This window comes from Phytophthora ramorum, assembly GCF_020800215.1.
Source record: "Phytophthora ramorum isolate Pr-102 chromosome Unknown Phyram_PR-102_s0015, whole genome shotgun sequence".
Classification (NCBI taxonomy): Eukaryota; Oomycota; class Peronosporomycetes; order Peronosporales; family Peronosporaceae; genus Phytophthora; species Phytophthora ramorum.
The window spans coordinates 938,663-959,350 of NW_027150661.1; the positions used below are offsets into that span (position 1 = coordinate 938,663).

At 58.5% G+C, this 20,688-nt stretch overlaps 9 protein-coding genes across 9 annotated transcripts; 4 read left to right on the top strand and 5 right to left on the bottom strand.

The window, feature by feature from the left end:
- Window positions 1–4,435: 4,435 nt before the first annotated feature.
- Window positions 4,436–6,165, top strand: KRP23_12610 (Peroxisomal (S)-2-hydroxy-acid oxidase GLO1; the record flags this gene model as incomplete). The annotated part of the gene is made up of 6 exons (XM_067883248.1): window positions 4,436–4,559; window positions 4,747–5,220; window positions 5,288–5,754; window positions 5,833–5,898; window positions 5,960–6,054; window positions 6,126–6,165. 6 exons carry the CDS (start codon window positions 4,436–4,438, stop codon window positions 6,163–6,165), a joined length of 1,266 nt encoding a protein of 421 aa, XP_067739518.1.
- Window positions 6,166–6,443: 278 nt separating this feature from the next.
- On the bottom strand, window positions 6,444–7,804 carry KRP23_12611 (Hydroxyacid oxidase 1; the record flags this gene model as incomplete). The annotated part of the gene is made up of 4 exons (XM_067883250.1): window positions 6,444–6,492; window positions 6,583–6,677; window positions 6,737–7,296; window positions 7,360–7,804. The coding sequence occupies 4 exons, from the start codon at window positions 7,802–7,804 to the stop codon at window positions 6,444–6,446; spliced, it is 1,149 nt and encodes a 382-aa protein (XP_067739519.1).
- A 758-nt stretch (window positions 7,805–8,562) lies between these two features.
- KRP23_12612 (uncharacterized protein) lies at window positions 8,563–9,128 on the top strand (the record flags this gene model as incomplete). The annotated part of the gene is made up of 2 exons (XM_067883251.1): window positions 8,563–8,809; window positions 8,890–9,128. The coding sequence occupies 2 exons, from the start codon at window positions 8,563–8,565 to the stop codon at window positions 9,126–9,128; spliced, it is 486 nt and encodes a 161-aa protein (XP_067739520.1).
- A 65-nt stretch (window positions 9,129–9,193) lies between these two features.
- Window positions 9,194–9,669, top strand: KRP23_12613 (uncharacterized protein; the record flags this gene model as incomplete). Its single annotated transcript, XM_067883252.1, has 2 exons — window positions 9,194–9,272; window positions 9,374–9,669. The coding sequence occupies 2 exons, from the start codon at window positions 9,194–9,196 to the stop codon at window positions 9,667–9,669; spliced, it is 375 nt and encodes a 124-aa protein (XP_067739521.1).
- Window positions 9,670–12,371: 2,702 nt separating this feature from the next.
- On the bottom strand, window positions 12,372–12,875 carry KRP23_12614 (ATP synthase subunit delta', mitochondrial; the record flags this gene model as incomplete). Its single annotated transcript, XM_067883253.1, has 1 exon — window positions 12,372–12,875. The coding sequence occupies one exon, from the start codon at window positions 12,873–12,875 to the stop codon at window positions 12,372–12,374; it is 504 nt and encodes a 167-aa protein (XP_067739522.1).
- Window positions 12,876–13,407: 532 nt separating this feature from the next.
- On the bottom strand, window positions 13,408–13,783 carry KRP23_12615 (Protein METHYLENE BLUE SENSITIVITY 2; the record flags this gene model as incomplete). Its single annotated transcript, XM_067883254.1, has 2 exons — window positions 13,408–13,563; window positions 13,643–13,783. 2 exons carry the CDS (start codon window positions 13,781–13,783, stop codon window positions 13,408–13,410), a joined length of 297 nt encoding a protein of 98 aa, XP_067739523.1.
- Window positions 13,784–14,757: 974 nt separating this feature from the next.
- Window positions 14,758–15,295, top strand: KRP23_12616 (Dynein light chain Tctex-type 5; the record flags this gene model as incomplete). The annotated part of the gene is made up of 3 exons (XM_067883255.1): window positions 14,758–14,849; window positions 14,912–15,182; window positions 15,248–15,295. The coding sequence occupies 3 exons, from the start codon at window positions 14,758–14,760 to the stop codon at window positions 15,293–15,295; spliced, it is 411 nt and encodes a 136-aa protein (XP_067739524.1).
- Window positions 15,296–15,680: 385 nt separating this feature from the next.
- Window positions 15,681–16,529, bottom strand: KRP23_12617 (uncharacterized protein; the record flags this gene model as incomplete). The annotated part of the gene is made up of 2 exons (XM_067883256.1): window positions 15,681–16,300; window positions 16,382–16,529. 2 exons carry the CDS (start codon window positions 16,527–16,529, stop codon window positions 15,681–15,683), a joined length of 768 nt encoding a protein of 255 aa, XP_067739525.1.
- Window positions 16,530–17,918: 1,389 nt separating this feature from the next.
- On the bottom strand, window positions 17,919–20,276 carry KRP23_12618 (Rabankyrin-5; the record flags this gene model as incomplete). Its single annotated transcript, XM_067883257.1, has 1 exon — window positions 17,919–20,276. The coding sequence occupies one exon, from the start codon at window positions 20,274–20,276 to the stop codon at window positions 17,919–17,921; it is 2,358 nt and encodes a 785-aa protein (XP_067739526.1).
- Between the last annotated feature and the right edge of the window lie 412 nt (window positions 20,277–20,688).

A 20,688-nucleotide genomic window follows, 5' to 3' on the forward strand; every position in this document is an offset into this window, starting at 1 on the left:
CAGCACTGGAGCTGCAGAGAGTTCTGCATCGGTGGAGAGGCCACACAACCGCCGCAGTTCGCTTGACATCATTGAGAGCAGGAAGCTCCGTGAAGTGCAGCTGGAGTTCGAGGATTACAAGAAGGAGAAGCAGGCCAACTTGAAGATGTTGCAGGAATCTTTGGACCAAGAGCGAGCTAAAAGCTCGGAGTCTAGATTAGCGCAGATGCAAGCGCAGGTGGAAGCTACGTGCAATAAGGAGCGCTACGAAGCATCGGAGGAGCGATGCGCCAACGCCGAGAACGAGCTGGTGCGTCTGCGTTCCAAGGCGGACCAGCTCAGCTCGCTTATTCTGCAGCACCAGCAAATGCTGGCGAATACTGAGGCAAAGCTAGAGACGGCATCTTCTCGTGTCCAGAGCCTCACTGTCGAAAAGGACTCGGCTGTTCGCGAGGCAGATTTCCTCCGCAAGAATGAGGAGAAGATACAGCAGGAACTGACGACCCTGCGGCTTGACAACACAAACCTGCTCAAGCTTATGGAATCGACGCGTCGCATGGAAAGTGGCCGCGAGGAGCGCGACCGGCGGGAGGTGGAGACGCTGACAAAGAAGGTAACAGCCCTCGAGATGAAGCTGCAAAGTGCCCACGAGAAGTTCGACGCAAAGGAGGCGACTTCGGGAGCGCAAGTTTTGGCTGTAGAAAGAGAGAAGCAGACAGCATTGACAGATCTGGCAAAACTCAAGGAAGCGCAAGGTCAACTGAAGGAGCAGCTGGCGCGCCTTGAAGAACAGAAGACAGCTCTGGAGAGCAAGTCAGCGTTGCTGGAGAAGGAGACCACGCATATGCGTGAGCAGCTCAGAAAGGGGGCAAGTGCGGCATCTGCCGAGCGAGTTGCAGCATTGGAGGTTCAACTCCGTGACGCTCAGCGTGAAGTGCAGGCATCGCTTGTTTCGAGAAAGACATTGACCGAAAGCGTGACGAAGTACAAGGCTCTGGCCGAAGCGAGCGAGAAGAGTCTGGCCGAGTTGTCTGGCGCCAGTGAAAAGTGGAAGCAAAGTGAGGCCGAGAAGGTTGAGACGCTTGAAAAGACTCGTGACCGCTTGAGCGACGAGCTAGCGAAGGCTCGCGCTGAGCTGAAGGAGCACATCACTGAGAACAGCACTTTGCGGGAAGAGATTGACCGAGCAGAGCAGGCGCACAAGCGGTCCATTCTCGAAGCTACAGAGAAACAGAAGATGCTCCAGCTTCAAGCCGACAGCGCGGTGCAGCAGATGAACAGTGTGCGCGAGGAGATGGCGAAGATGAAGCGTGAACTGGAGACGACTCAGGAGAACTACGAGCGCGAGTTGCAGCTTCACGCAGCAGAGGTCGCCAAGTCGTCTACGTCTCGCCGGGAGATAGAGGAAGTCCGCAAGACTGTTCGTGAGCGCGAATCGGACATTCAAATATTGAACACGAAGGTTCAGGCTGTCGAGAACGAGTCGCAACGTCAGTTGGAAACGCTGCAGAAGCGTCTTGAGGAAGCTGTGGAGGCCAAGAATTCACTCGTTGAGCAGAACAAGTTGCTGCACTCCCAGCTTGAACGCGCGGCAACCCAAGTGCGCCGTGCCCACGAGCAAGATATGCTGAAGGTGGTGAGCACCCAGTCGCCTGGTTCGAATCAGGAAGCGGGCGAAGGGGCTGCCGCATCCAAAACGCATGAAAAAGAGGTCGACGACCTCCGAAGCGTGGTCGCGTACCTGCGACGGGAGAGCGAAATTGCCGAATCCAAGCTGGAACTATCACAGCAGGAAGTGCAGCGTGGCCGCGCCCAGATCTTCAGCTTGGAGTCTGCTATTGAGCGTCTCCGTGGCGAGATTAAGGCTCTGTCTGAGTCGGCAACTGCCTCTGGTCTACAAACTACAACGACTTCGGCTGACGAAGCGAAGCGGGTCGCTCAGTTGGAGCAGCTGAGTCTGCTGCGCGAGAGCAATGCAACGCTGCGCGACGAGAACCAGAAGAGCTTGGCGAAGCTTAAAGAAGAAGAGGCGAAGGTGCGCAGCCTCGAAGCCAAGCTGGTGCCCCTGCAGAACGCGGAGGCATCCCTAAAGACGCAGCTGGCGTCTTTGAAGCAGGAAGTAGAAACGCTCAACGAAGCCAACAAGCGCTGGAAGCAGCGTGTTGATCAGCTGGTTGAGAAGTACCAACAGGTCGACCCGGCCGAGCACGACAAGGTCATTGCTGAGAAGGAGGCACTCACGAAGGAGCTTACAGGGCTGAAGACAGAGCAAAGCGCCTTGAAGGCGGAGCTCGAGACTTTGCGTTCAAGCGGAGGCAAGGAGCTGGAAGAGGAGAAGAAGAAGGTCGAGAACTGGGGCAAACAGTACGAGCGCATCAAGGGCTTCGCGAAGAACTGGAAGAACAAGGCTGAGTCTCTTACCAAGCAGCTTGCCGAAAAGAACAAGGAAGCGGAAGACCGCGCCAGTACGATTACCACGCTGGAGACGAAGCTCAGCGCTGTCGAAGCGCAAATCAGTGCTGTGGCGGCTGAAAAGGCCACGCTGGAAACAAAGCTGGCTGCTGCCGAATCCGCCAAGCAGGACAACGCTGCAGCAGCGAGTGGCGCAACGGCGTCGTGGGACAAGGAACGTCAGACCTTGAAGGCCCAGTTGGAGCTCGAGACAAAGAAGAGTACGCAGTTGAAGGACTTTAACGCGCGGCTGATGTCGGGTCTGAAGAGCCTGAAGAAGGAGAATAGCGATCTGAAGGACCACGCGGCGACTGCGACTGCCCCTTCAACCACAGCGGCACAAGAGAAGACGCCTGTGCTTTCCCCGCCTGCGTCGCCTCCGAATGCGCCTCCTGTCATGACAGCCACTCCGCCGACTAAGCCCGCCGCGGCCCCAGCACCGCTGTCTTCGTCACCGAAGCCGGTTGTGAAGACCGAGGCGGTGGTTCAGCAGCCGAGCGCTGTCGTATCTGAAGCGAAGCCTGTTCCGACGAAGCCGGTCTCTGCTGCTTTCAGTGTTGCCCCAGTCGCTCCTGTTGCACCGCCGCTTCCTCTGATCTCTTCGACCGGCACGGTAGCTTCGACGGTGACAACGGCGACAGCTTCAACTGATGCCATTTCATCAACGACTAACGCTGCACCGTCAACAATCGTATCTGTAGCGAAGCCTGCGGTGCTAGCTCCTGCCCAAGCGTCTCCTGCGGCTGTACCTGCACCTGCACCGCCTGCACCTGTGGTCGCTGCACCGCAGAAGGAGACGATGGATGGTGCCGCTGGCGGTGAGTCTGCCGGAATGACGGCCGAGGAGAAGCTGCGTCTGTTTGCGCTGCGGTCTATCAAGAAGCAGGTGGGAGGCGCAGCGCGCTTCACTCCGACAAAGGCCCCCGCCCCTCCTCCTGCTGCTCCTGCTGAAGCCAAGCCTGCTGCAGCAAGTGAGACTGAGGCAAAGACCTCGGAGAGCAGTGGACAGTTCAAGCTTGGTGCCGGCACGGGAGGCTTTGGCGCGTTTGGATCGGGCGGACCGAGCGGTCTTGTGTTCGGCAAGCCGGGTATCTCGCTGCCTGTGCCATCGCCGCCGTCTCCGGGCGCGTCCCACCCGCCGCATTTGTCGCTTGCAGGCGAGAGTGCTCCTCCTGAATCTCTCCGCCGCAGTCAGCGTCTCGCGCGCTTTGCGGCTGCCGGAGACGCGGCTCCTTCCGTCGCGACGGCCCCCACTGCACCAGCAGCGAGTGCCCTGACGAAGCGGCCGCTGAGTGGCGCTGTGGAAAGCGGCTCCTCTGTTCAGAAGGTTGCGAAGACCAGTGAAGACCAGACAACGACGAAGACCACGACGGCGACGTCTACCACGACCACCTTTCCCCCAGCACCAGTGTCGGAGGGCAAGCAGGAGGAGGACGCCCCTCCCACACAAGCGGACGCATCGGAGTCGCAGCCGACACCACCCACGCAGTAGGACACGTCCTTGTAAGGAATCCCATGCTGTTAACATGAATATGACGCCGAAAGTTTGTTTAGGATTGCAAGTCCGAGGTCATAAGCAGGATCATGCTTCAGCCAACCACTCGTATTACTATGTGTCTTCTCATCGTCGTGATCCCCCGCCGCTATGTTATCGGAGCCATGTGGCGGACGACGATTCACCTACGACGCGATCGGCGCTACAAGGCGGTCATGGAGCTGTGGCAACTCAAGCGCGTCGCCCATCTATAAGCCTTAAGACGCATTGCAGCCCACGGCACGACAAACTGCTCAACACCACAGCCTTCAAGCAGGGCAGCTGTGAGCACGAGATGCTGCCCACGTTCGAGCACGGGTGCGCTGCGAGCAGCTCGCCTGTCAACGACCTGATCTAGACGCTCTTTGTGACCTACGCGCAGCACGGTGCCTTCCTCTAGCAGCCACAAACGGCACTCAAGATGTTCAGGCCTTCGGAAACGTCACGTACGTGTGTTGAGCCACGCTCAGCATGATGCTGCTCAAGACGCTGCCCAAGACCGGTTCGGATGTCAGTGAGACGCTGCAATTGACGGCGCGCATTTTGCAGCTGCAGGGCAACCACCAGGGCGCTAAGGCTCGAGGCCTTTGTCGAGGTGAGCGTCGGCAAGAAGGGCAAGAAGAAGGTCAAGCTCCCCAAACGGAGAAGGACTCGAGTCGTCCAGGTTAGGATGCCCCATGCTGTTAATATGAACGTTTGTTTAGGATTGCAGGTCCAAGTTGAAGCCCAAGGTGATGTGAGACCACGCTAACGCTCATCACTGATCCCTGCTTGAACTATAGGCCATCAGCAAATCAGTGGAATACGCCGCACATCGCTCATGGTGAAGATCGTCCCTGCCACGCCGCTCAACGTGCTGGAGTTCGAGGAGTATGCGAGGGAGTATCTGCCCAAGTCCACGCTCGACTACTTCGCGTCCGGCTCCGACTCGATGGAGACGTTGAAGGAGAACCGCGAGGCCTTCAAGCGGCTGGTGCTGCACCCTCGAGTCCTCCGCGACGTTTCCAGCATGGACACCAGCACGAAGCTCTTGGGACATCGCATCAGATCTCCAGTGTGTGTAGCGCCTTCATCGACGCACCGCATGGCTCATCCGGATGGAGAGATCGCCAGCAGCAGCGCCGCAGCCAAAGCCGACACGTGCTTCGTGCTCAGCACCATGTCCACCACGAGTCTCGAGGATGTGGCGGCGGCCAGCAGTGAGACCAATGCGCATGCAGTGAGGTGGTTCCAGCTCTATGTCTTCAAAGACCGCCGTAAGTGAGACTGGGCTGGCGCGTGTCCTACGTGGATTTGCCTGAGTTTGTTGCTCGTTGTTGCTAGAAATCACGGTCGAACTCGTGCGTCGGGCGGAGAAGGCTGGCTATAAGGCCATTGTGCTCACGGTGGACGCTCCGGTGCTGGGGAATCGCGAAGCTGATGTGCGCAACCACTTCAGTGTGCCCAGCCACCTCTCCATGGCCAACTTCGCTCCCCAGAATGCCGACTCGACCGACTACGCGGACTACGTGAGCGTCCTGTATGACCAGACGTTGAGCTGGAAGGACGTTCGCTGGCTCAAGAGCGTCACGGAGCTCCCTATTGTAGCGAAGGGCATTCTCACGCCGGAAGATGCGGTGATTGCAGTCGAAAGTGGCTGTGCTGCTGTCCTGGTGTCCAACCACGGCGCTCGGCAGCTGGATGGAGTGGCGGCAACGATCGACGCACTGCCGGCGATTGTCGAGGCGGTTGGTGGTCGCGCCGAGGTGTATATGGACGGAGGTGTCCGTCGTGGCACCGACGTTTTCAAGGTGAAGCAGGCTCTCCGGTCATTTGAGAGCACATGGCAGTGCTGACTTGGTGGTTTGTCTTGTTGATGGTTGCATTAGGCTCTAGCGCTTGGGGCTCGCGCCGTCTTCGTGGGTCGACCCGTCCTGTTCGGACTTGCGCACAGTGTAAGCTTATCCGTGACACGTGCTCAGTCGATAGTATCCCTGACGCTATCTGCTCCAACAGGGTGAAGCGGGGGTCGCTAGCGTCCTCCGCATCCTCAACGACGAGCTGAAGCACGCCATGCTCTTCTCCGGCACTACCTCGCTCGCTGATATCGGGTGCGTGCTTGTGTTTACTACTTGGATAACCAACTAAACGCTCACAAGATCGACCGACATCTTCCTTGTAGCCCTGCGTACGTTCGCCGTGGACTTCCGTCACTGCTGTGAAGTAAACAAGGAGCGGACTGGTATCAGTGTGTTGTTACCGCTGCTTCCCAGACCTCCCGGCTTCCGAGTAGGGATCATCGATGTGTGTGTGTGAGCCCCTCAGCTTGAACACGATTCAAGCATCTGCCTCGGCAAACATTGAAAGATCAAACGTGTTGCTATTACGCCGTGAACTACATGTATCGGCCGAACATTCGCTTCGGTAGAACAGCCCAGGGTGAATTTCAAGTCCACAGAACAGAGTTGCGCCGGTGAGGGGCAGCTCATACAAAGTCTTTTTACAGCGATGAAGGGAGCGGGGGAACGCCACGACGAACGTAAGCAGGGCTGCGAATCACAACGAGAAGGGCAATCACGGATTAGCCCGATGCAGACGTCTCAGGCCGCTGCCAACAGATAAAATGACCCTCCACGTACCCAATGTCGGCAAGCTTCGCTGTGCCGGAGAAGAGCATGGCGTGCTTCAGTTCCTCGTTCAGGATGCGAAGGACACTCGCCACACCAGCCTCGCCCTGTTCAAAGCAGTGTTAGAAGGCAAGTCATGGTCCAAACAGAACAGCCTTCGACGTACGCTGTGAGCCAGACCGTAGAGCACGGGGCGGCCGAGGAACACCGCACGCGCACCGAGCGCCAGAGCCTTGAACACGTCCGTGCCGCGACGAACGCCGCCATCGAGGTACACCTCAGCTCGTCCATCCACCGCCTTAACGATAGCAGGGAGCGCGTCAATGGTAGCCGACACGCCGTCCAGCTGTCGCGCACCGTGGTTGGACACCAGGACGCCTTCGCAGCCCATGTCCACTGCGATCTTGGCGTCCTCGGGGCTGAGCACGCCCTTGACGACCACTGGCAGCTCGGTGATGCTCTTGAGCCACTTGACGTCGTTCCAGTTGAGCGTCAGGTCGAAGAGCTCGCTCACATAGTGCGCTAGCCCCGAGTCCTTGAGACTGTTGACGCCGTGCTCGTGCTCGCCTCCCACAGCGGCAAAGTTGGCCATCGTGAGGTGGTTGGGCAGACTGAACTTGTTGCGCACGTCCGGCTCGCGGTGGCCCAGCATGGGCGTGTCCACCGTCAGCACAATGGCCTTGTAACCAGCCTTCTCCGCTCGCTTGACGAGTCCGCGCGTGAGCTCTATCAACAAAACGCCACCTCAGTACAGTACTTCCTCTCCCCACCCTCCAGACACTTCCTCACCTCTGTCCTTGAACACGTAGAGCTGATACCAACGCAGAGCGTTAGGATTGGCCTTGGTATTAGCCACCGCCACATCCTCCAGACTCGTAGTGGAGATGGTACTGAGGATGTAGCACGTGTCCGCCTTGGCCGCGGCGCTGGTGCTGGCGAGCTCCCCGTCCGGGTGCGCCATGCGGTGCATGGCCGAGGGCGCCACGCACACGGGGGAGCTCACGCGCTGGCCCAGCAGCGTTGTGCTCACGTCCATGTTGGACACGTCCCGCAGCACGCGCGGGTGCAGCACCAGCCGCTGGAAGGCCGCGCGGTTCTCGTGCAGCGTCACCATGTCGTCCGCGCCAGACGCGTAGTAGTCGAAAGCGTTCTTGGGCAGGTACTCGCGCGCGAACTCCTCGAACTCGAGCAGGTTGAGCGGCGTGCCGTCGCTGCCGGGGACGATCTTCACCATGGCGGACGAGAAGCGGAGGCTGTTTTGCTAGCTGTGCTCGGCGCGGCGAGCTCGGGAATGAGAGGGACTTGGAAAAGTTCAACCTTGCGTTGACAGCGTTTATTGGCTATTGCCACCATAGGTTTGTAGGTTTGCTAGATAGACGGGGTGCTGTACAATAAAATGGCTTGAAAGGAGGATGACCTCCGGTATGGAGAAGCGTGAGTGGCAATAGTATCTTATTCAGCCAATCACCGCGCTCGACCAATCTTGCGGATTATGTACTCGATTGCATTTTAAGGAATAAAGCTACGACGACGGCATCCTCAGACCATATCCTGCATGCTCGACACTGCCGAGATGGAGAAGTTCCGCCGCAGTGTCATGGCCCACACATGGCTCACATGTGCACGCGTTCGGCTGACCACCTTGCTGTTAAATGGCACACGCAGATCAAGAAGCTGAACGAGCTGAGGGTGAGGAAATGAGCTTCAAGAAGGTCAGGTCAAGCGCACGCTGGATGACTCAGCCAACCGGCAAGTCTCTTCGATTGGCTTCGTCGGTTAGCACGGCGTTTGCTCACAATGTTCGTTGTTTTGTACAGGCGCACGGTGCTGCCCAAGGCCTCCCCCCCCCCCCCCCCCCTGACGCCATCCTGAACCTGATCACCAACGTGTCGGACGGTCTGCAGGTGTGGGTCAAGGCGGACATCAAGGTCTAGCTGCTGCTCAAGGCCACGGAGAACATCCTGCGTCAAGGCCGGCAGAGACCGTCAGGAGATGCATGAGGCCATCCGCACGCACTCGATGGAGACCGGCAAGCTCGTCAAGGTTGAGGCCATCGACGCCGAGCCGTTCAAGTCCGCGCGCGGCCACACGAACTCGATGCCGGATCCGTCGCTGCTGCCCGCTGTAGGTGACACGTCTGACGAGGATTTTGACCTTCTGGTGGTCCCACAATTGGAACTGCTGCTGGAGCTGCACTTCGAGTTGGCGCGAGAGCACCCGACGACCAAAATGGAGAAATGTAAGTGCGTTACTTGGGAGGACACTCTGCAGCGAATAGTTGCGGCTAGGACGGGAGTTGACCTGGCTTGAGGGCTCAAGACTGGGAAAAGAAAACGGCAGGAAAACTGATGCAGAGTTCACTGCCGACTCCATGGGTGGAGGCGTATACGGTGCTCGAACGGGTGCACCCCACTCATCTGCCGCTGCATCCATCTCAAGCAGACTATGGACGACACACTGCTCAACACGATGAACCGGCCGGCTGCGAGCACGACATGCTGCCCACGTTCAAGAACGGGTGCGCCGTAAGCAGCTCGGCTGGCGAGGACCTGATCTAGTCGCTCTGCGTGGCCTGCGCGCGCGACATGGCGCTTTCCTCAAGTAGCAGCAGGCGCAGCTCAAAATGTCCAAGGCCTTCGGCAGCATCAAGTACGTGTGCTGCGCTGCGTTCAGCATGATGCTCCAGCAGGTGGCACATGGCGGTATATCCGCGGCATGCTCACGCTGGCTGAAACGATGCTGCTCAAGACGCTGAGAGAGACTGGACGAAGAGTGGCTGCAATTGACGGTGCTCATTTTGCAGCTGCAAGGCAACTACCAGGGCGAGCTCAAGGCCTTTGGCGAGTTTGTTATGGTGGACGATGGGAAGAAGGACAAGAGACGGTCAAGCTGGGCAGCGCTGCGGAGGCGCATACGACGTACGAGATTGGTCTCGGACCGACGCAGGCCATGGACAACTTGCCGTTGAAGGCCACAGTCGCCGAGATCGTGGCCAACTGGACACGCTGTGGTGCCGTGAACCGCAATGTGATGAAGAAGTTCGACACCGAGATGACAGAGTGTTTTTGGAGGAGTGCATTGTTGCTTGAGTCGAATTGAAGGCCCAGTGGGGCAAATGATCATTGAAAGACCAGCCGGGTGCGCAAACTCGGCACAGAAGATCGAGGTTTGATACGCAGCACGCCATGGACACCTCGAGCGACGGGAATGAGATCCATTACGGTGATATATGGATTGTTAACTAGACGCCTCGCTACATGCAAGCATTTTGTTGACACTGATGAGTCTTGACCGCGCTCGTGCCCTGGCCCATACACTCTGCTGGTAGTGTGCAGCGAATGCAGGAGCGCGGTGGATATTGATGGCGCCGACACACCGAAGTAGAAGCGCCGTGCGAAGCGACCGGAGAAACCTTCAAGTTCTGCAGTTTCTACATGTCCGCGCCCCCACACTTGCTGGAAATGAACAGCGGCGGTGTGGGGCGCGGACAGCGATGGCGGCGATTCTTGGACATCACGTCTGCGCGGGTGTGGGCGCGGACAGCGACGGTGGGGGCGTGTTGATGAACGTGAATGTAGCTTAGTGGCGGAACGGCACGCAATTCAGACTTGTTGTGCGCGGCGTGCCCAGCAGTCGTTGCACTTTGCCTGCTAGGCGCTGTCCGTCTCGTAGTCCATGTAGCATGACAACTTGTTGACGCAGCCTACGGGAGGTAGTGCGGCTGGCGGGTTGCTCGGCAGGGGCTTGGTAGCGAGCTAAACATGGTGGGCGGAGGCGGCGGCAACAGAGGTGCTGTCCACACTCTGGACTACCACCAACACCAACACCCAATTCTCAACTAACCATGAACTCAGCACACTCAACACGCGCCCGCGACAGCTCCTGTCGAACAAGTTGACTACCGCCGTCGCCCCCAACCTGCGGCACAACTCCGCCGATTGTTACACCGACTCGAACGACTCCGACGACGACAACGACGGCGAATGGGGAATCGTCCACGTGCCGCAGAACGAGGAGAGGCCACGCCCCCGGATCGACCACCTTCAGCTTTCCACGACGCAAGGTGGCGTCCAGGCGACACCGCTGCTCTCCATCACCGTGCGGATGCACGCCCCACGGCTCAAGTACTTCCGAGCGCGGTGGTCGTTCGCCGCCGTCGATGGCCAAACGGCCCCGCTCCATTTCGTACAGATTCCCATGTACGCCGTCATTGCGACGTCGCTTTCCAGCACGTACACTGTACATAGCCCACTAACTTGACTGCGCAGCGAGCAGCGTTCCTTCCACGCCGCGCGTCAAGACTGCTGCTCACTACCAGCAAAAGATGGCTCCACGCGACAGCACCGTGAAGATAGACAGCAGCACTGTCGTCCAGTGCGCTCACGCCCTGGCCGCTTATTTCCAGCCGATGTGGGTTCTCGCCAGGAAATTGGAGAGTGAGGCGAGCATCACAGCACGGTCCGACGGAGAGGTGTCTGCCGATTGTTGACCACAGCGGCGCTCATCTGTTTTTTTCTTTTGATGTGAGAGACACTGTAGTCTTGTGCGTGGTAAACTTGCGGCGAGGCAATCCATGCAGCGGCTATGTACAATCTCACAGTATCTCATCGTCGTGACCCCCGCCGCTATGTTATCGGAGCCATGTGGCGGACGACGATTCACCTACGACGCGATCGGCGCTACAAGGCGGCCATGGAGCTGTGGCAACTCAAGCGCGTCGCCCATCTATAAGCCTTAAGACGTATTGCAGTCCACGGCACGACAAACTGCTCAACACCACCGCCTTCAAGCTGGGCAGTTGTGAGCACGAGATGCTGCCCACGTTCGAGAACGGGTGCGCTGCGAGCAGCTCGCCTGTCAACGACCTGGTCTAGACGCTCTTCGTGCTTACGCGCGGCACGACGCCTTCCTCTAGCAGCCACAAACGGCACTCAAGATGTTCAGGCCTTCGGAAACGTCACGTACGTGTGTTGAGCCACGCTCAGCATGCTGCTGCTCAAGACGCTGCCCAAGACCGGTTCGGATGTCAGTGAGACGCTGCAATTGACGGCGCGCATTTTGCAGCTGCAGGGCAACCACCAGGGCGCTTAGGCTCGAGGCCTTTGTCGAGGTGAGCGTCGGCAAGAAGGACAAGAAAAGTTCCAACTGAAGGCTGTACGTTGAAGAGATTGAACTCGGACCGATGCAGGTCATTGACAGGTTGGCGTTCGAGGTCACGTTCCAAGTAGGTGGCCAACTGGACACGCGGTGGGAGAGCGAAGGCGCGTAAGGCCACCCTCGCCTATAATGGTACATTGTAAACCGGAAGAGTTCAACACAATGACTGGACGTTTTTGAAGCGATTCGAAGAGAAGAGAAGTCGAACCATATGGTCAAAGAGCTGCAGGCTCAGCGTTTTGCAGGACGAGCTGCAATCTCGTCCTGTTAGCGGCGTACCCGAGGACCAGCTCTTGCTCTGATTCATGTCAGCAGTCCCAGCACCTGCAAGCTGATTAACATGGAAATGAACACCAAGGACAGCACATCTAGCCAGGCAGTAGCTTGTTCAATTACTTGCGTGTTCGTGTTGCGTAGATCCCCGCTCTACAGCAGTCGCTGTGTTGCTAAAATCCCTGTTCAGCTTCCACCCGTAGCTGTCCACCTGTCGTCCTGAAGTATCCAAGTCTCCAGCAAAGCGACCAACCGAAGCAGTAAGCACAACACACGCAACAGACTCAAGCGAACGCGCCTCACAACACGGCGACGGACTTGACTGGTAATTAATTGCTGCGTGGGGGTAGCTCATCTTGCGACGTCGTCGTCTAGTTGCTGACAACAGCCGCCACCATGGCCGCGTGCGTGTCCACGCCGATCTGGGCGTTGAGCTTGTCCTCCGACCCTTCCGGGGCCGAGGCCAGCTGCGCCTGGTACTTGGTGAGCCCAGCCTGGGCCGCCTCCGGGTCGATGTCCTCAACCTTGACGAGCTCGGCGCAAGCGATGTCCGTGACCGAGTTGGCGTGCGTAAGCGCGAAGCCGCCGGCCGTGAAGAAGCTCTGCACGTCCTTCTCGCGCTCCACGTGCACCTTGATGACGCCGGGCTTCAGCTGCGCCAGCACGGGTGTGTGGCCGGCCGTGACGCCGTACTCGCCGATGACGCCGGGGATCTGCACGAGGTCCACCTCGGCGTCCTTGTAGAAGGCCTGGTAGGGCGTGGTCAGGTTCAGTGTCACCTTGGTCGCCGTGACGGCGGCCTGGTCGGCGGCGGCGGCCACGCGGGACGTCGTGTGCAGCGCGCGGGCGGCGAAGCGGCTCGTAGCAGACAGCATCCTGGGGAGTTCTAGTGGCTCGAAGGGGGCGTTAACACTCTGGGCAAGCGTGCGGCGGAGGGGCGAGCGCGGATTCACGCGATTCCATTGGCGGAAAGAGAGGTAATTACGTGCTCCAGCCGTTTTGACAGTAAAAAGAGGACAAGAATTGACGGTTTCCAGTGTTGAAATGCCGGCGTTAAACTGGTGGAAGGAAGACGACGGAAGATCAAGAGGACGTGTTCAAGAAGTGTGGTGCTCTCCTGATGCTTTTTCTGCGAGACTAGTGCTGCGACGAGCGCTGCTGATGGAAATGCTAGCTAGATATTACAACTAAATACAAGATGGGCTCGGGTTCTGGCGTAGCGGCAGAATCACCGCTCGATCTCCGCTGCGGAGAAGCCCCCGCCTGCTCTTCAGCAACCTGTCAGCTGCATTGACGCTTCAACTGTAAGGCCTCCAGACTGCTGAAGCGCGGGCGTGGGAGCTCAACACGTTATAGAAGGAAAGACAAGAGAGGTCGTCCACCCCCGTGATCCATCCAGCCATTGCCTTATTTCTTCTTGTGGTGCGAGCCATTCACCGTGTGGTCCTGCTGCGCGTCACGCAGCGCCTCGGCCTTGGCGACCATGCCGTCACGGTCGAAGGTAGCCTTGGGGTGCTTGCTCACGTAGTGCTGCTCGTAGCTCTTGATGTCGGGGGACGCGCTCTGTTGCAATACCACACGCAAGAGTCAGCCTCAACTGCTCTCAACTGCTGCTGCCTGTCATTTGCTACTGTCGACGTACCATGCAGATGTCGCACGTGAAGTTGAGCTTGGCGGAGGCGCGCGTGGTGGCGCCAGTCTTACCTCCGCCCTTGTTCACCTGCTTCTGACGACGCTCGAGGTCCGCCGCCGTGTGCTTTTTGAACTTGGCCTTGCCGCCCATGTTTCTTCTTCTCCGATTGCTTCTCTGTGGTCTCGATTTCTACTTGGGCAATGAGCCCTGCGGCTGTACTTGGCTTCGTTATGCTGCGATTCCTGGTGGTAAAGAATGGAGGAAATGGACCGCACACGTCTCATACTGGGACCGGTCCAGGACCGAGGTTATATTAACGTGGTGTACATCAATCAAGCAAAGGATCTTCAAACGACGTATGGTGCGGGCTTGCCTACACCTCGTATTATAACAGTCGTCACTTCGCATAGGTCGCCGTGCCGTCAATGCGAGTGGGTGCCGTGCAATGTGCTATCGGCTTGGGATATTATCGTGGTGCGTGTAGTCCACGGGGGGGGGGGGGGGGGGGGGGGGGGAGAGGGTTCCGCCAAGGCAAGATGAAGGCGCCACCAACACAGAACCCTTTCGACACTACTCAACACACTAGAAGTAGCATCACCCGTGCCAGCGAACACTTCACCGCTCTCAATTGGGTCCACTGCAGATGCGCTGGACACCGTCGGCACCCGCAGACACAGAGAGCCGCCGCTGGATGCAGCATTGGACGCGGTGGAGATAGAGCCTAGAGCCGGCTAGTCATTGCGCTCCACCGTCTGCCCAGAAGCGCTGCCGATGCTAAGCTAGCTCGTAATATCGTACTCAACTTCCGGTTCATGTAAGGCACGATCTACATCGACCACCGAAAACTTCTCTCCAGTTTCGTAGTAGCCTAGGAAGCAGCCGCTTGCTCAAGTTGCCTTGTCCTTCTTTGCGTGCCTTTCCATCGACATCGTCGCCGGTGAAGTCGGTAGTAAAATCGATCCGCGTTGGCGACAATGCCTGCTTGTAGCCCAGTCTCCATCTGCGCTACAGACGCAGAATCTCGCTGGTGGACCCGTCGCGGATCATTAGCTTGAGGAGTCGCAGACGCAGATCTTTGGACTGTAAACCTAGTAGACAGCAAGACAATAGCAGCAGACACCAGGATGGCGGACACGGAGGCAACGCCCGGGCGAGCCAGCCAGGTGATCAAGGTGGTCATGCCCACGTACGTCATGGCGCCCACCGAGGACGAGCGGTACGAGGCTCGTGCTGCACTTGTAAGCTGTACTTTATTCACCCTGATGCCTGTGTCGCTAGCTTCCGTCGCAAAAAGGTGTGCAACATCATCTCCGAGTGCATGGCCAAGGAGTTGGAGGGCAAGGAGTTTGACGAGAGCGACTGCAAGGGATGGAGCACCGCCATCGCCGACACCGTCAAAGCTCGCATCCACGCCGAGTGTTTTTTCCCGCGATACAAAGTCGTCGTGCAGACTTTCATCGGCCAGCAGCGGCTGCAAGACGTCCGCATCACCTCCCGCTGTCTGTGGGACAACGACCACGACAATCACGCCTCGGCGGTGTTTAACAGTGTACGTCTGGACTTGTCAGTGGTTCAGGAGGGAATGGCTGACATGCTCTTTTGTGCCTGCTGCAGCAACACATCTGGGCTACATGCGTGGTCTTTGGCTTCTACGCTGACTAGCTGCACCACGAGTAGATCAAAGACGCAAAAGGAAGCTGGATCACAAGACATCTTGACAACAAAGTACAAGTTTTTTATCTATAAGTTATTTTTTGGCATATGTACGTACGTAGTAGTGATAGTAATGGTAGGAAGAGGAGGAGGCGTGCGGTCCTTCTCCAGTTGGCGTTGCAGCTCGCGGGAGTCTCTTGTAGTGGTCCGGTTTTCTTGGCACTTGTTCAACGTCGGGCCCTCCCAAACACGTAATTGGGCCCGTGGTCATACTTTACATCTATCCACATTGTCCAAGCAGCGAGCACCCTGCACACGATACGTCCAGCGGCAAAGTCCTGGCGAGTGAGAAACAACGCTGCAACCGCTCCCTTCAACTGCACGCTCCGAGAGATTATGCGCCGCCATTGAGCATTTCCCACGTGATTTGCAGGTCGAGGTCTCCCTCGTGGGTGCACAGATGCTCCATGTTGGCCAGGATAAGCTCCACCTCCAACTGCAGCTCGCTGATCTTCGGGTACGCGATGAACTTCATGGACTTGCCGTGACACGCGTCCATGGCCTGCATCTTCACGTTGATCAGCGCCTCGCGCTCCGTGGGTCCGTCGCCAAGCGAGATGACATGCCGCGGGATGCCGCACGAGTTCTCCTCGCCATACGACTCCCACACCGGAAAGACCTCGTTGTTGAAGGCCTCCACCTTCCACCGACGCGGGCAGTCCGGGTACAGATACTCGTATGTGGAGCGAGCAGAAACGACTTTGATCCGCCCGTTGAAAAATGGCACGAGACGCGGCATGAACAGCGACGCCGACAGCTCGACCCAGCCGGTCTCGGCGGCTGTGACGATGACCACGCGGCCATAGGAGAGCGCCGTCTCCAGCAGCTGCACGACCGACTCCTCCAGCTCCTTGAGCTCGGCCTGCACGTCGTCAGGGATCTCGGGCTCCTCGTTAATGTACTTGGGGCAAAGCCCGAGCTTGGCGATCGCCGACGACGCCATGAGCGTGTCGTCTATTGCAGAATAGCAGGTCAAAGCAGGGTGAGACTCTGGTGCTAGAGTCTAGGAATAGAGTGGGAAGACCGGCCGCTTACCCCAGTCGAAGAAGATGACGACGTCCTCCGGGTTGTGCTTGCCGCTCGCGCGCGGACTCATGATGGCGCCGACGTCGTAGCTGTCGAGCGAGAGGCTGTTGCGCGCGTCCTCCACACACACGTCTGCGCTGTTGGTGTTGGGCGCCATGGCTTGGGGCTGGGAGAACGAGGTAATGCAACGTCGGACGCGTAAAGACGCTTGTTCTATGCAGCAGGTGGCTGAAAGTCCTAGTGACTGCGGCACCAAGCAGCAACAACACAGCAATTAGCGTCTTCATCTACCAGCACAGCTCCTGCATCCGCACTTACGTTCGGTCGGCGAGTGAAGAGGGCGAGTGCGTCTCCCTTCGCTTGGTCGTCTCCGCAAAACCAGAACTGACTTCCAGACCGAGGGGGTCAGCCGAATTCAGCGGCTTTTGACCAATCGCAGCACGGCATTTGGACATGCAGCCAATCGCGGGTCGTGTAACGGAGACCGGCTTTTCCGCGCACGACGCCGCGCTTGCCACTCGCGCCAGCTTTGGCTCGGCTCGGCTTCCTCTCTATGCCGCTCAAGCTGCTGCACCGCGGCGATCTTTACCACCGCACTGCATCGTCACGTTAGCGGCGGCAATTTCTTCATTTGTACATGATTGACATGACCAGGATGGGTCGGCGCCACTGCGACACCGGCTCCCGGGAAAAAAGCTTGATGAACTTATTCTTCGTCGCAAGTCGCCAAGCCAAGCGTTCACACCGAACTCTTTCCGCCTCAACGCGAAACAGCAAAATCATTCGCGGCAGTAAAGGTAACTGTGACAGTCGGAGCAGTGGTGGTCGCGACGACGACGATGGCAAGGAAACCTTGGCTTGGCGCCAAGCATGCCGGTGCTGCTGCTGCGATGGACTCGACCGTCAACTGTATCGACTCAACACGCGCGCTTTTCGGCCAATCCCCGCCGGTTTACGTAAATTTCTGCCAATGAGAGCGCCGTCGCAGCCTATTACTAATGTTCGCAGGATCCAACTGACTCAATTTCGGAATAATTTGCAGAGCCGCGACGCATTTTTTAGCACGCTTTAAAATGAGCAGTTTGCACGCTTTAAAATGCACAGCAGCTTGTTGATGCTTTTCGGTGTTGCCGTGAATGAAAGTTGCTCCATCACGAGCTCAACAAAGCTCGTCGTGTAGAAAAGGTCGATGAGCTCATCGAGACCTCAGTTGATCACAGTGCTTGTCAAACAACGGCGAGTTGAGAGCGCCGACGGTGTTCGGAGCACTGGCCCCGTAGGCCATTGTACAGGTTTGCGCTTGGCAGTGCACAATGGAGGGTTGCAAATGCTTCGCACCACGATGCCAAGCTGTAGAGTCATTCAACCAGTAGTGTTGACCCCATGTACCAGTATCTGTATCAACACCGTCGTGGTAAGCCGCCAATTCACGAGGCAACACAGCAAAAGCAACGCAAAGATGACTTTGTTTTCATTTGGTACGGCGGGCCCTCGTCGTCTATCTACCACTTCCTCGGCATGCTGCGATCTACAACTTTCTAACACCTTACTTTTCGCCGCGACGGCCTGCCTCCTGCTCCTTCTCCAGCTTGTCCGGGTTCACCTCGTCCCATTCGATGTTGATGACACGGTTGATGAACTTGGACATGTCGCTCCTCTCCGGCTCCTCGTTGCGCTCCTTGAACACGTTGTAGCACGTCTTGCACACGCGCTTCTGGTCGTGATTCGCCGCGCCACGACGAGTACGACCGGGGAAGCCCAACGGGAACTTGACCATCTCGACGTGCAGTGCCGAGCACTCTGCGCAGCAGAGGCGGCCACAGTGCGTGCAGTTGTGCTCGCGGTGGCCGAACTTGAATTTCTGACGGCACAGCATGCACTCGGAGCGCTCCTTCCGCGTGATGTACGTGGGCGGGAAGTAAATGTGCGAGATCAGGAAGCGCAGGTCCTTGCGGGGCAGCTTTTCGAACACGCTCTTACCCTCTGCGTCCTCCACGTCCATCTTGGCGCCAGCCCGCACCAGCGCGCCAGCAATGTTCAATCGCCCAGTGCTGATGGCGGTGTGAATGACCGTCTGGCTGTCGTGCATGTCGTTCGGATTAGCGCCGAACTTGAGGAGCATGCGAGGGATGATGACGCTGTCGTCCTTGGACGTGATCACCGAAATGATCAGCGGTGTGAACTTGCGGCTGTTCTTCACGTTGGCGCTGGCGCCGCTCTCCAGCAGTAAGTGCACCATGGCTGGAGTCTTCGTGGCGGCAAAGTGCAGCGCCGTGTTGCCCTTGTCGTCCTCCACGTTGATGATGTCCTCAACCGGCTTGTACTGCTCCAGGATCACCTTCACCAGCGGCACCTTGCCGCTTTTCACCGCAAGGTGCAAGCCCGTCTGGCCGTGGTTGGGCTCCCGGTTCAGCAAAGCCTCGGGGCCATCCACACGCAAGTGCTGCACCACGCCACGCAGGTTACCTTTCGCACACATTTCGTGCAACGTGCCGATCGGGTGGCTCTTCATGAGCGGAGCCGTGCTGTCCGTCGTCACGCGCACGGATTGCCGAGGCGCATTGGTGTTCATCGTGTTGTTCATGGAGGAATTCAGCGAAGATACCATCGAACTAGGAGCCGCTGACGACATGTCGGATGGACGCACGCCTCCGCTTTCCCGAGGCGGCGCTGCTTGATGTCCTTCAGGGGAGAAGTCGCTCACGTTATCGATTGCCGCAATGCCCGTAGCTTCTTCAGCGTCCGGGAGGATCGGGACGCCATCCCCCTTCGTTTCAACGGAGAAGTGTCCGAGCATGGCCACCGTCGAGCCGCTCTTCTCACGCTGGAACTGGTCCTTGGCCTTGCTGCGCTTGTCCTTCTTGTCCCCAAGGATGACATCTTCCTTCTCTTCCTCGTCGATCTTCCAGTCGTCGTCGTCGTCGTTAGCGTCGACGTCGAAGCTCTCGTCCCGCCAGGAGTCACGCGACTCGCGCGACGCACGCACCGACTCGTCCTCCGAGTCCTCGAAGCCCAGGTCATTGACGCCCGACGTGAGCACCAATCCGTCCAGTTCTCGCAGCTTCTCCTCCGGGGCGACCGACTGACGCGGCGACGCGGCTTTCGGCTGCTTGTGACCCTTGGATTTGTGCGGGGAGCTCGGCGCAGGTGCCACCGGCTGCGGCTCGTGTTTGCGGGGCGACTGCGGCTTGGCAGCCGTGTGGTGCTCTTCGTACACCGGCTCGTCTTCAAATGCCACCGGCTCCGGCTTGGGTACGGACTTGGGCGCCGGCTTGGGCGGCGACTCCACGAGCTTCTTGGAGGTGGGCACCTTGGCGCTCTGACGCTGCGGCGGCGCCGGCGGTTCGGGGAAGTCGGACGGCGTCTTGTGCACTGGCATCGAGGCCCGATCCGACGGAGGAGGCGGCGCGTACTTGGTAGAGCCGCGAGGGTACGACGGAGGGGCCGCGGAGCCCATGGGACTCGTCGGGCCCTGTGCGTTGCCGCTGGTGATGACGTACGTGCTCTTCTTGGGCATTGGGGCAGGCGCCGTGTCCGTGACGGGCGAGAGCTTCTTGAAGCGCAGCGTGGCCGGCAGGTCGCACACCTGCAGGTAGGCCACGACGTCGTCCAGCGTGATCTTGGTTGTGTCCTTCATGTTGATGGACAGCAGCAGGTCGCCAGGGCCGACGTTCTTGATGCCGAAGGGGAAGCCTTTGCCCGTGACGCGGCTCACGGCCACGCCGCCGTCGCCGCCTTCGAGCGTCGTGAGCGCCACGCCCAGGTCGCCGCCCTCCCAGATGAGCTGGTACTCGATCATCTCGTCCGTGTCCGAGTCCACCACGGACTCGACGAAGCTGCCCACCAGGTCCTGGTACTCGGCCGCCTGCTCCTGCATCCAGTCGGGCGCGTGCTCGTCGCTCATGGTCCTGCACTTGGTCCTTCCGATCCACTTTCACTTTGTGACGGAGCGAGAGGAAGGGGCGGAAGCCGAAAAACGACTGGGTACACAAAACGCACACAACCGACGTTACACACAAATTTTGGGCCCGAGTGACGTGGCCGCTCGATCCACTTCAAGACACGTTTGCAGTCCGCAGAGTTGGGATATCACTGCGGCCGCACTCCATCACTTGCTGCTATCTTCGCACCGGCGACAGCCTTCGGGCGGCGCTGAGCTCTGGGCCTCCAAGCAAGGCTGAGAGAACCTCTATACCACAGCGCACGTCATGTGCGACATCGAGTGCGGCCGACGCTGGGCGTGCAAAAACGATTGGGGCAGATCCGAGCTGAAATATCGCGAGCGTTTGAAGCTGAGGAAGCTGCGCGCGTCCGAG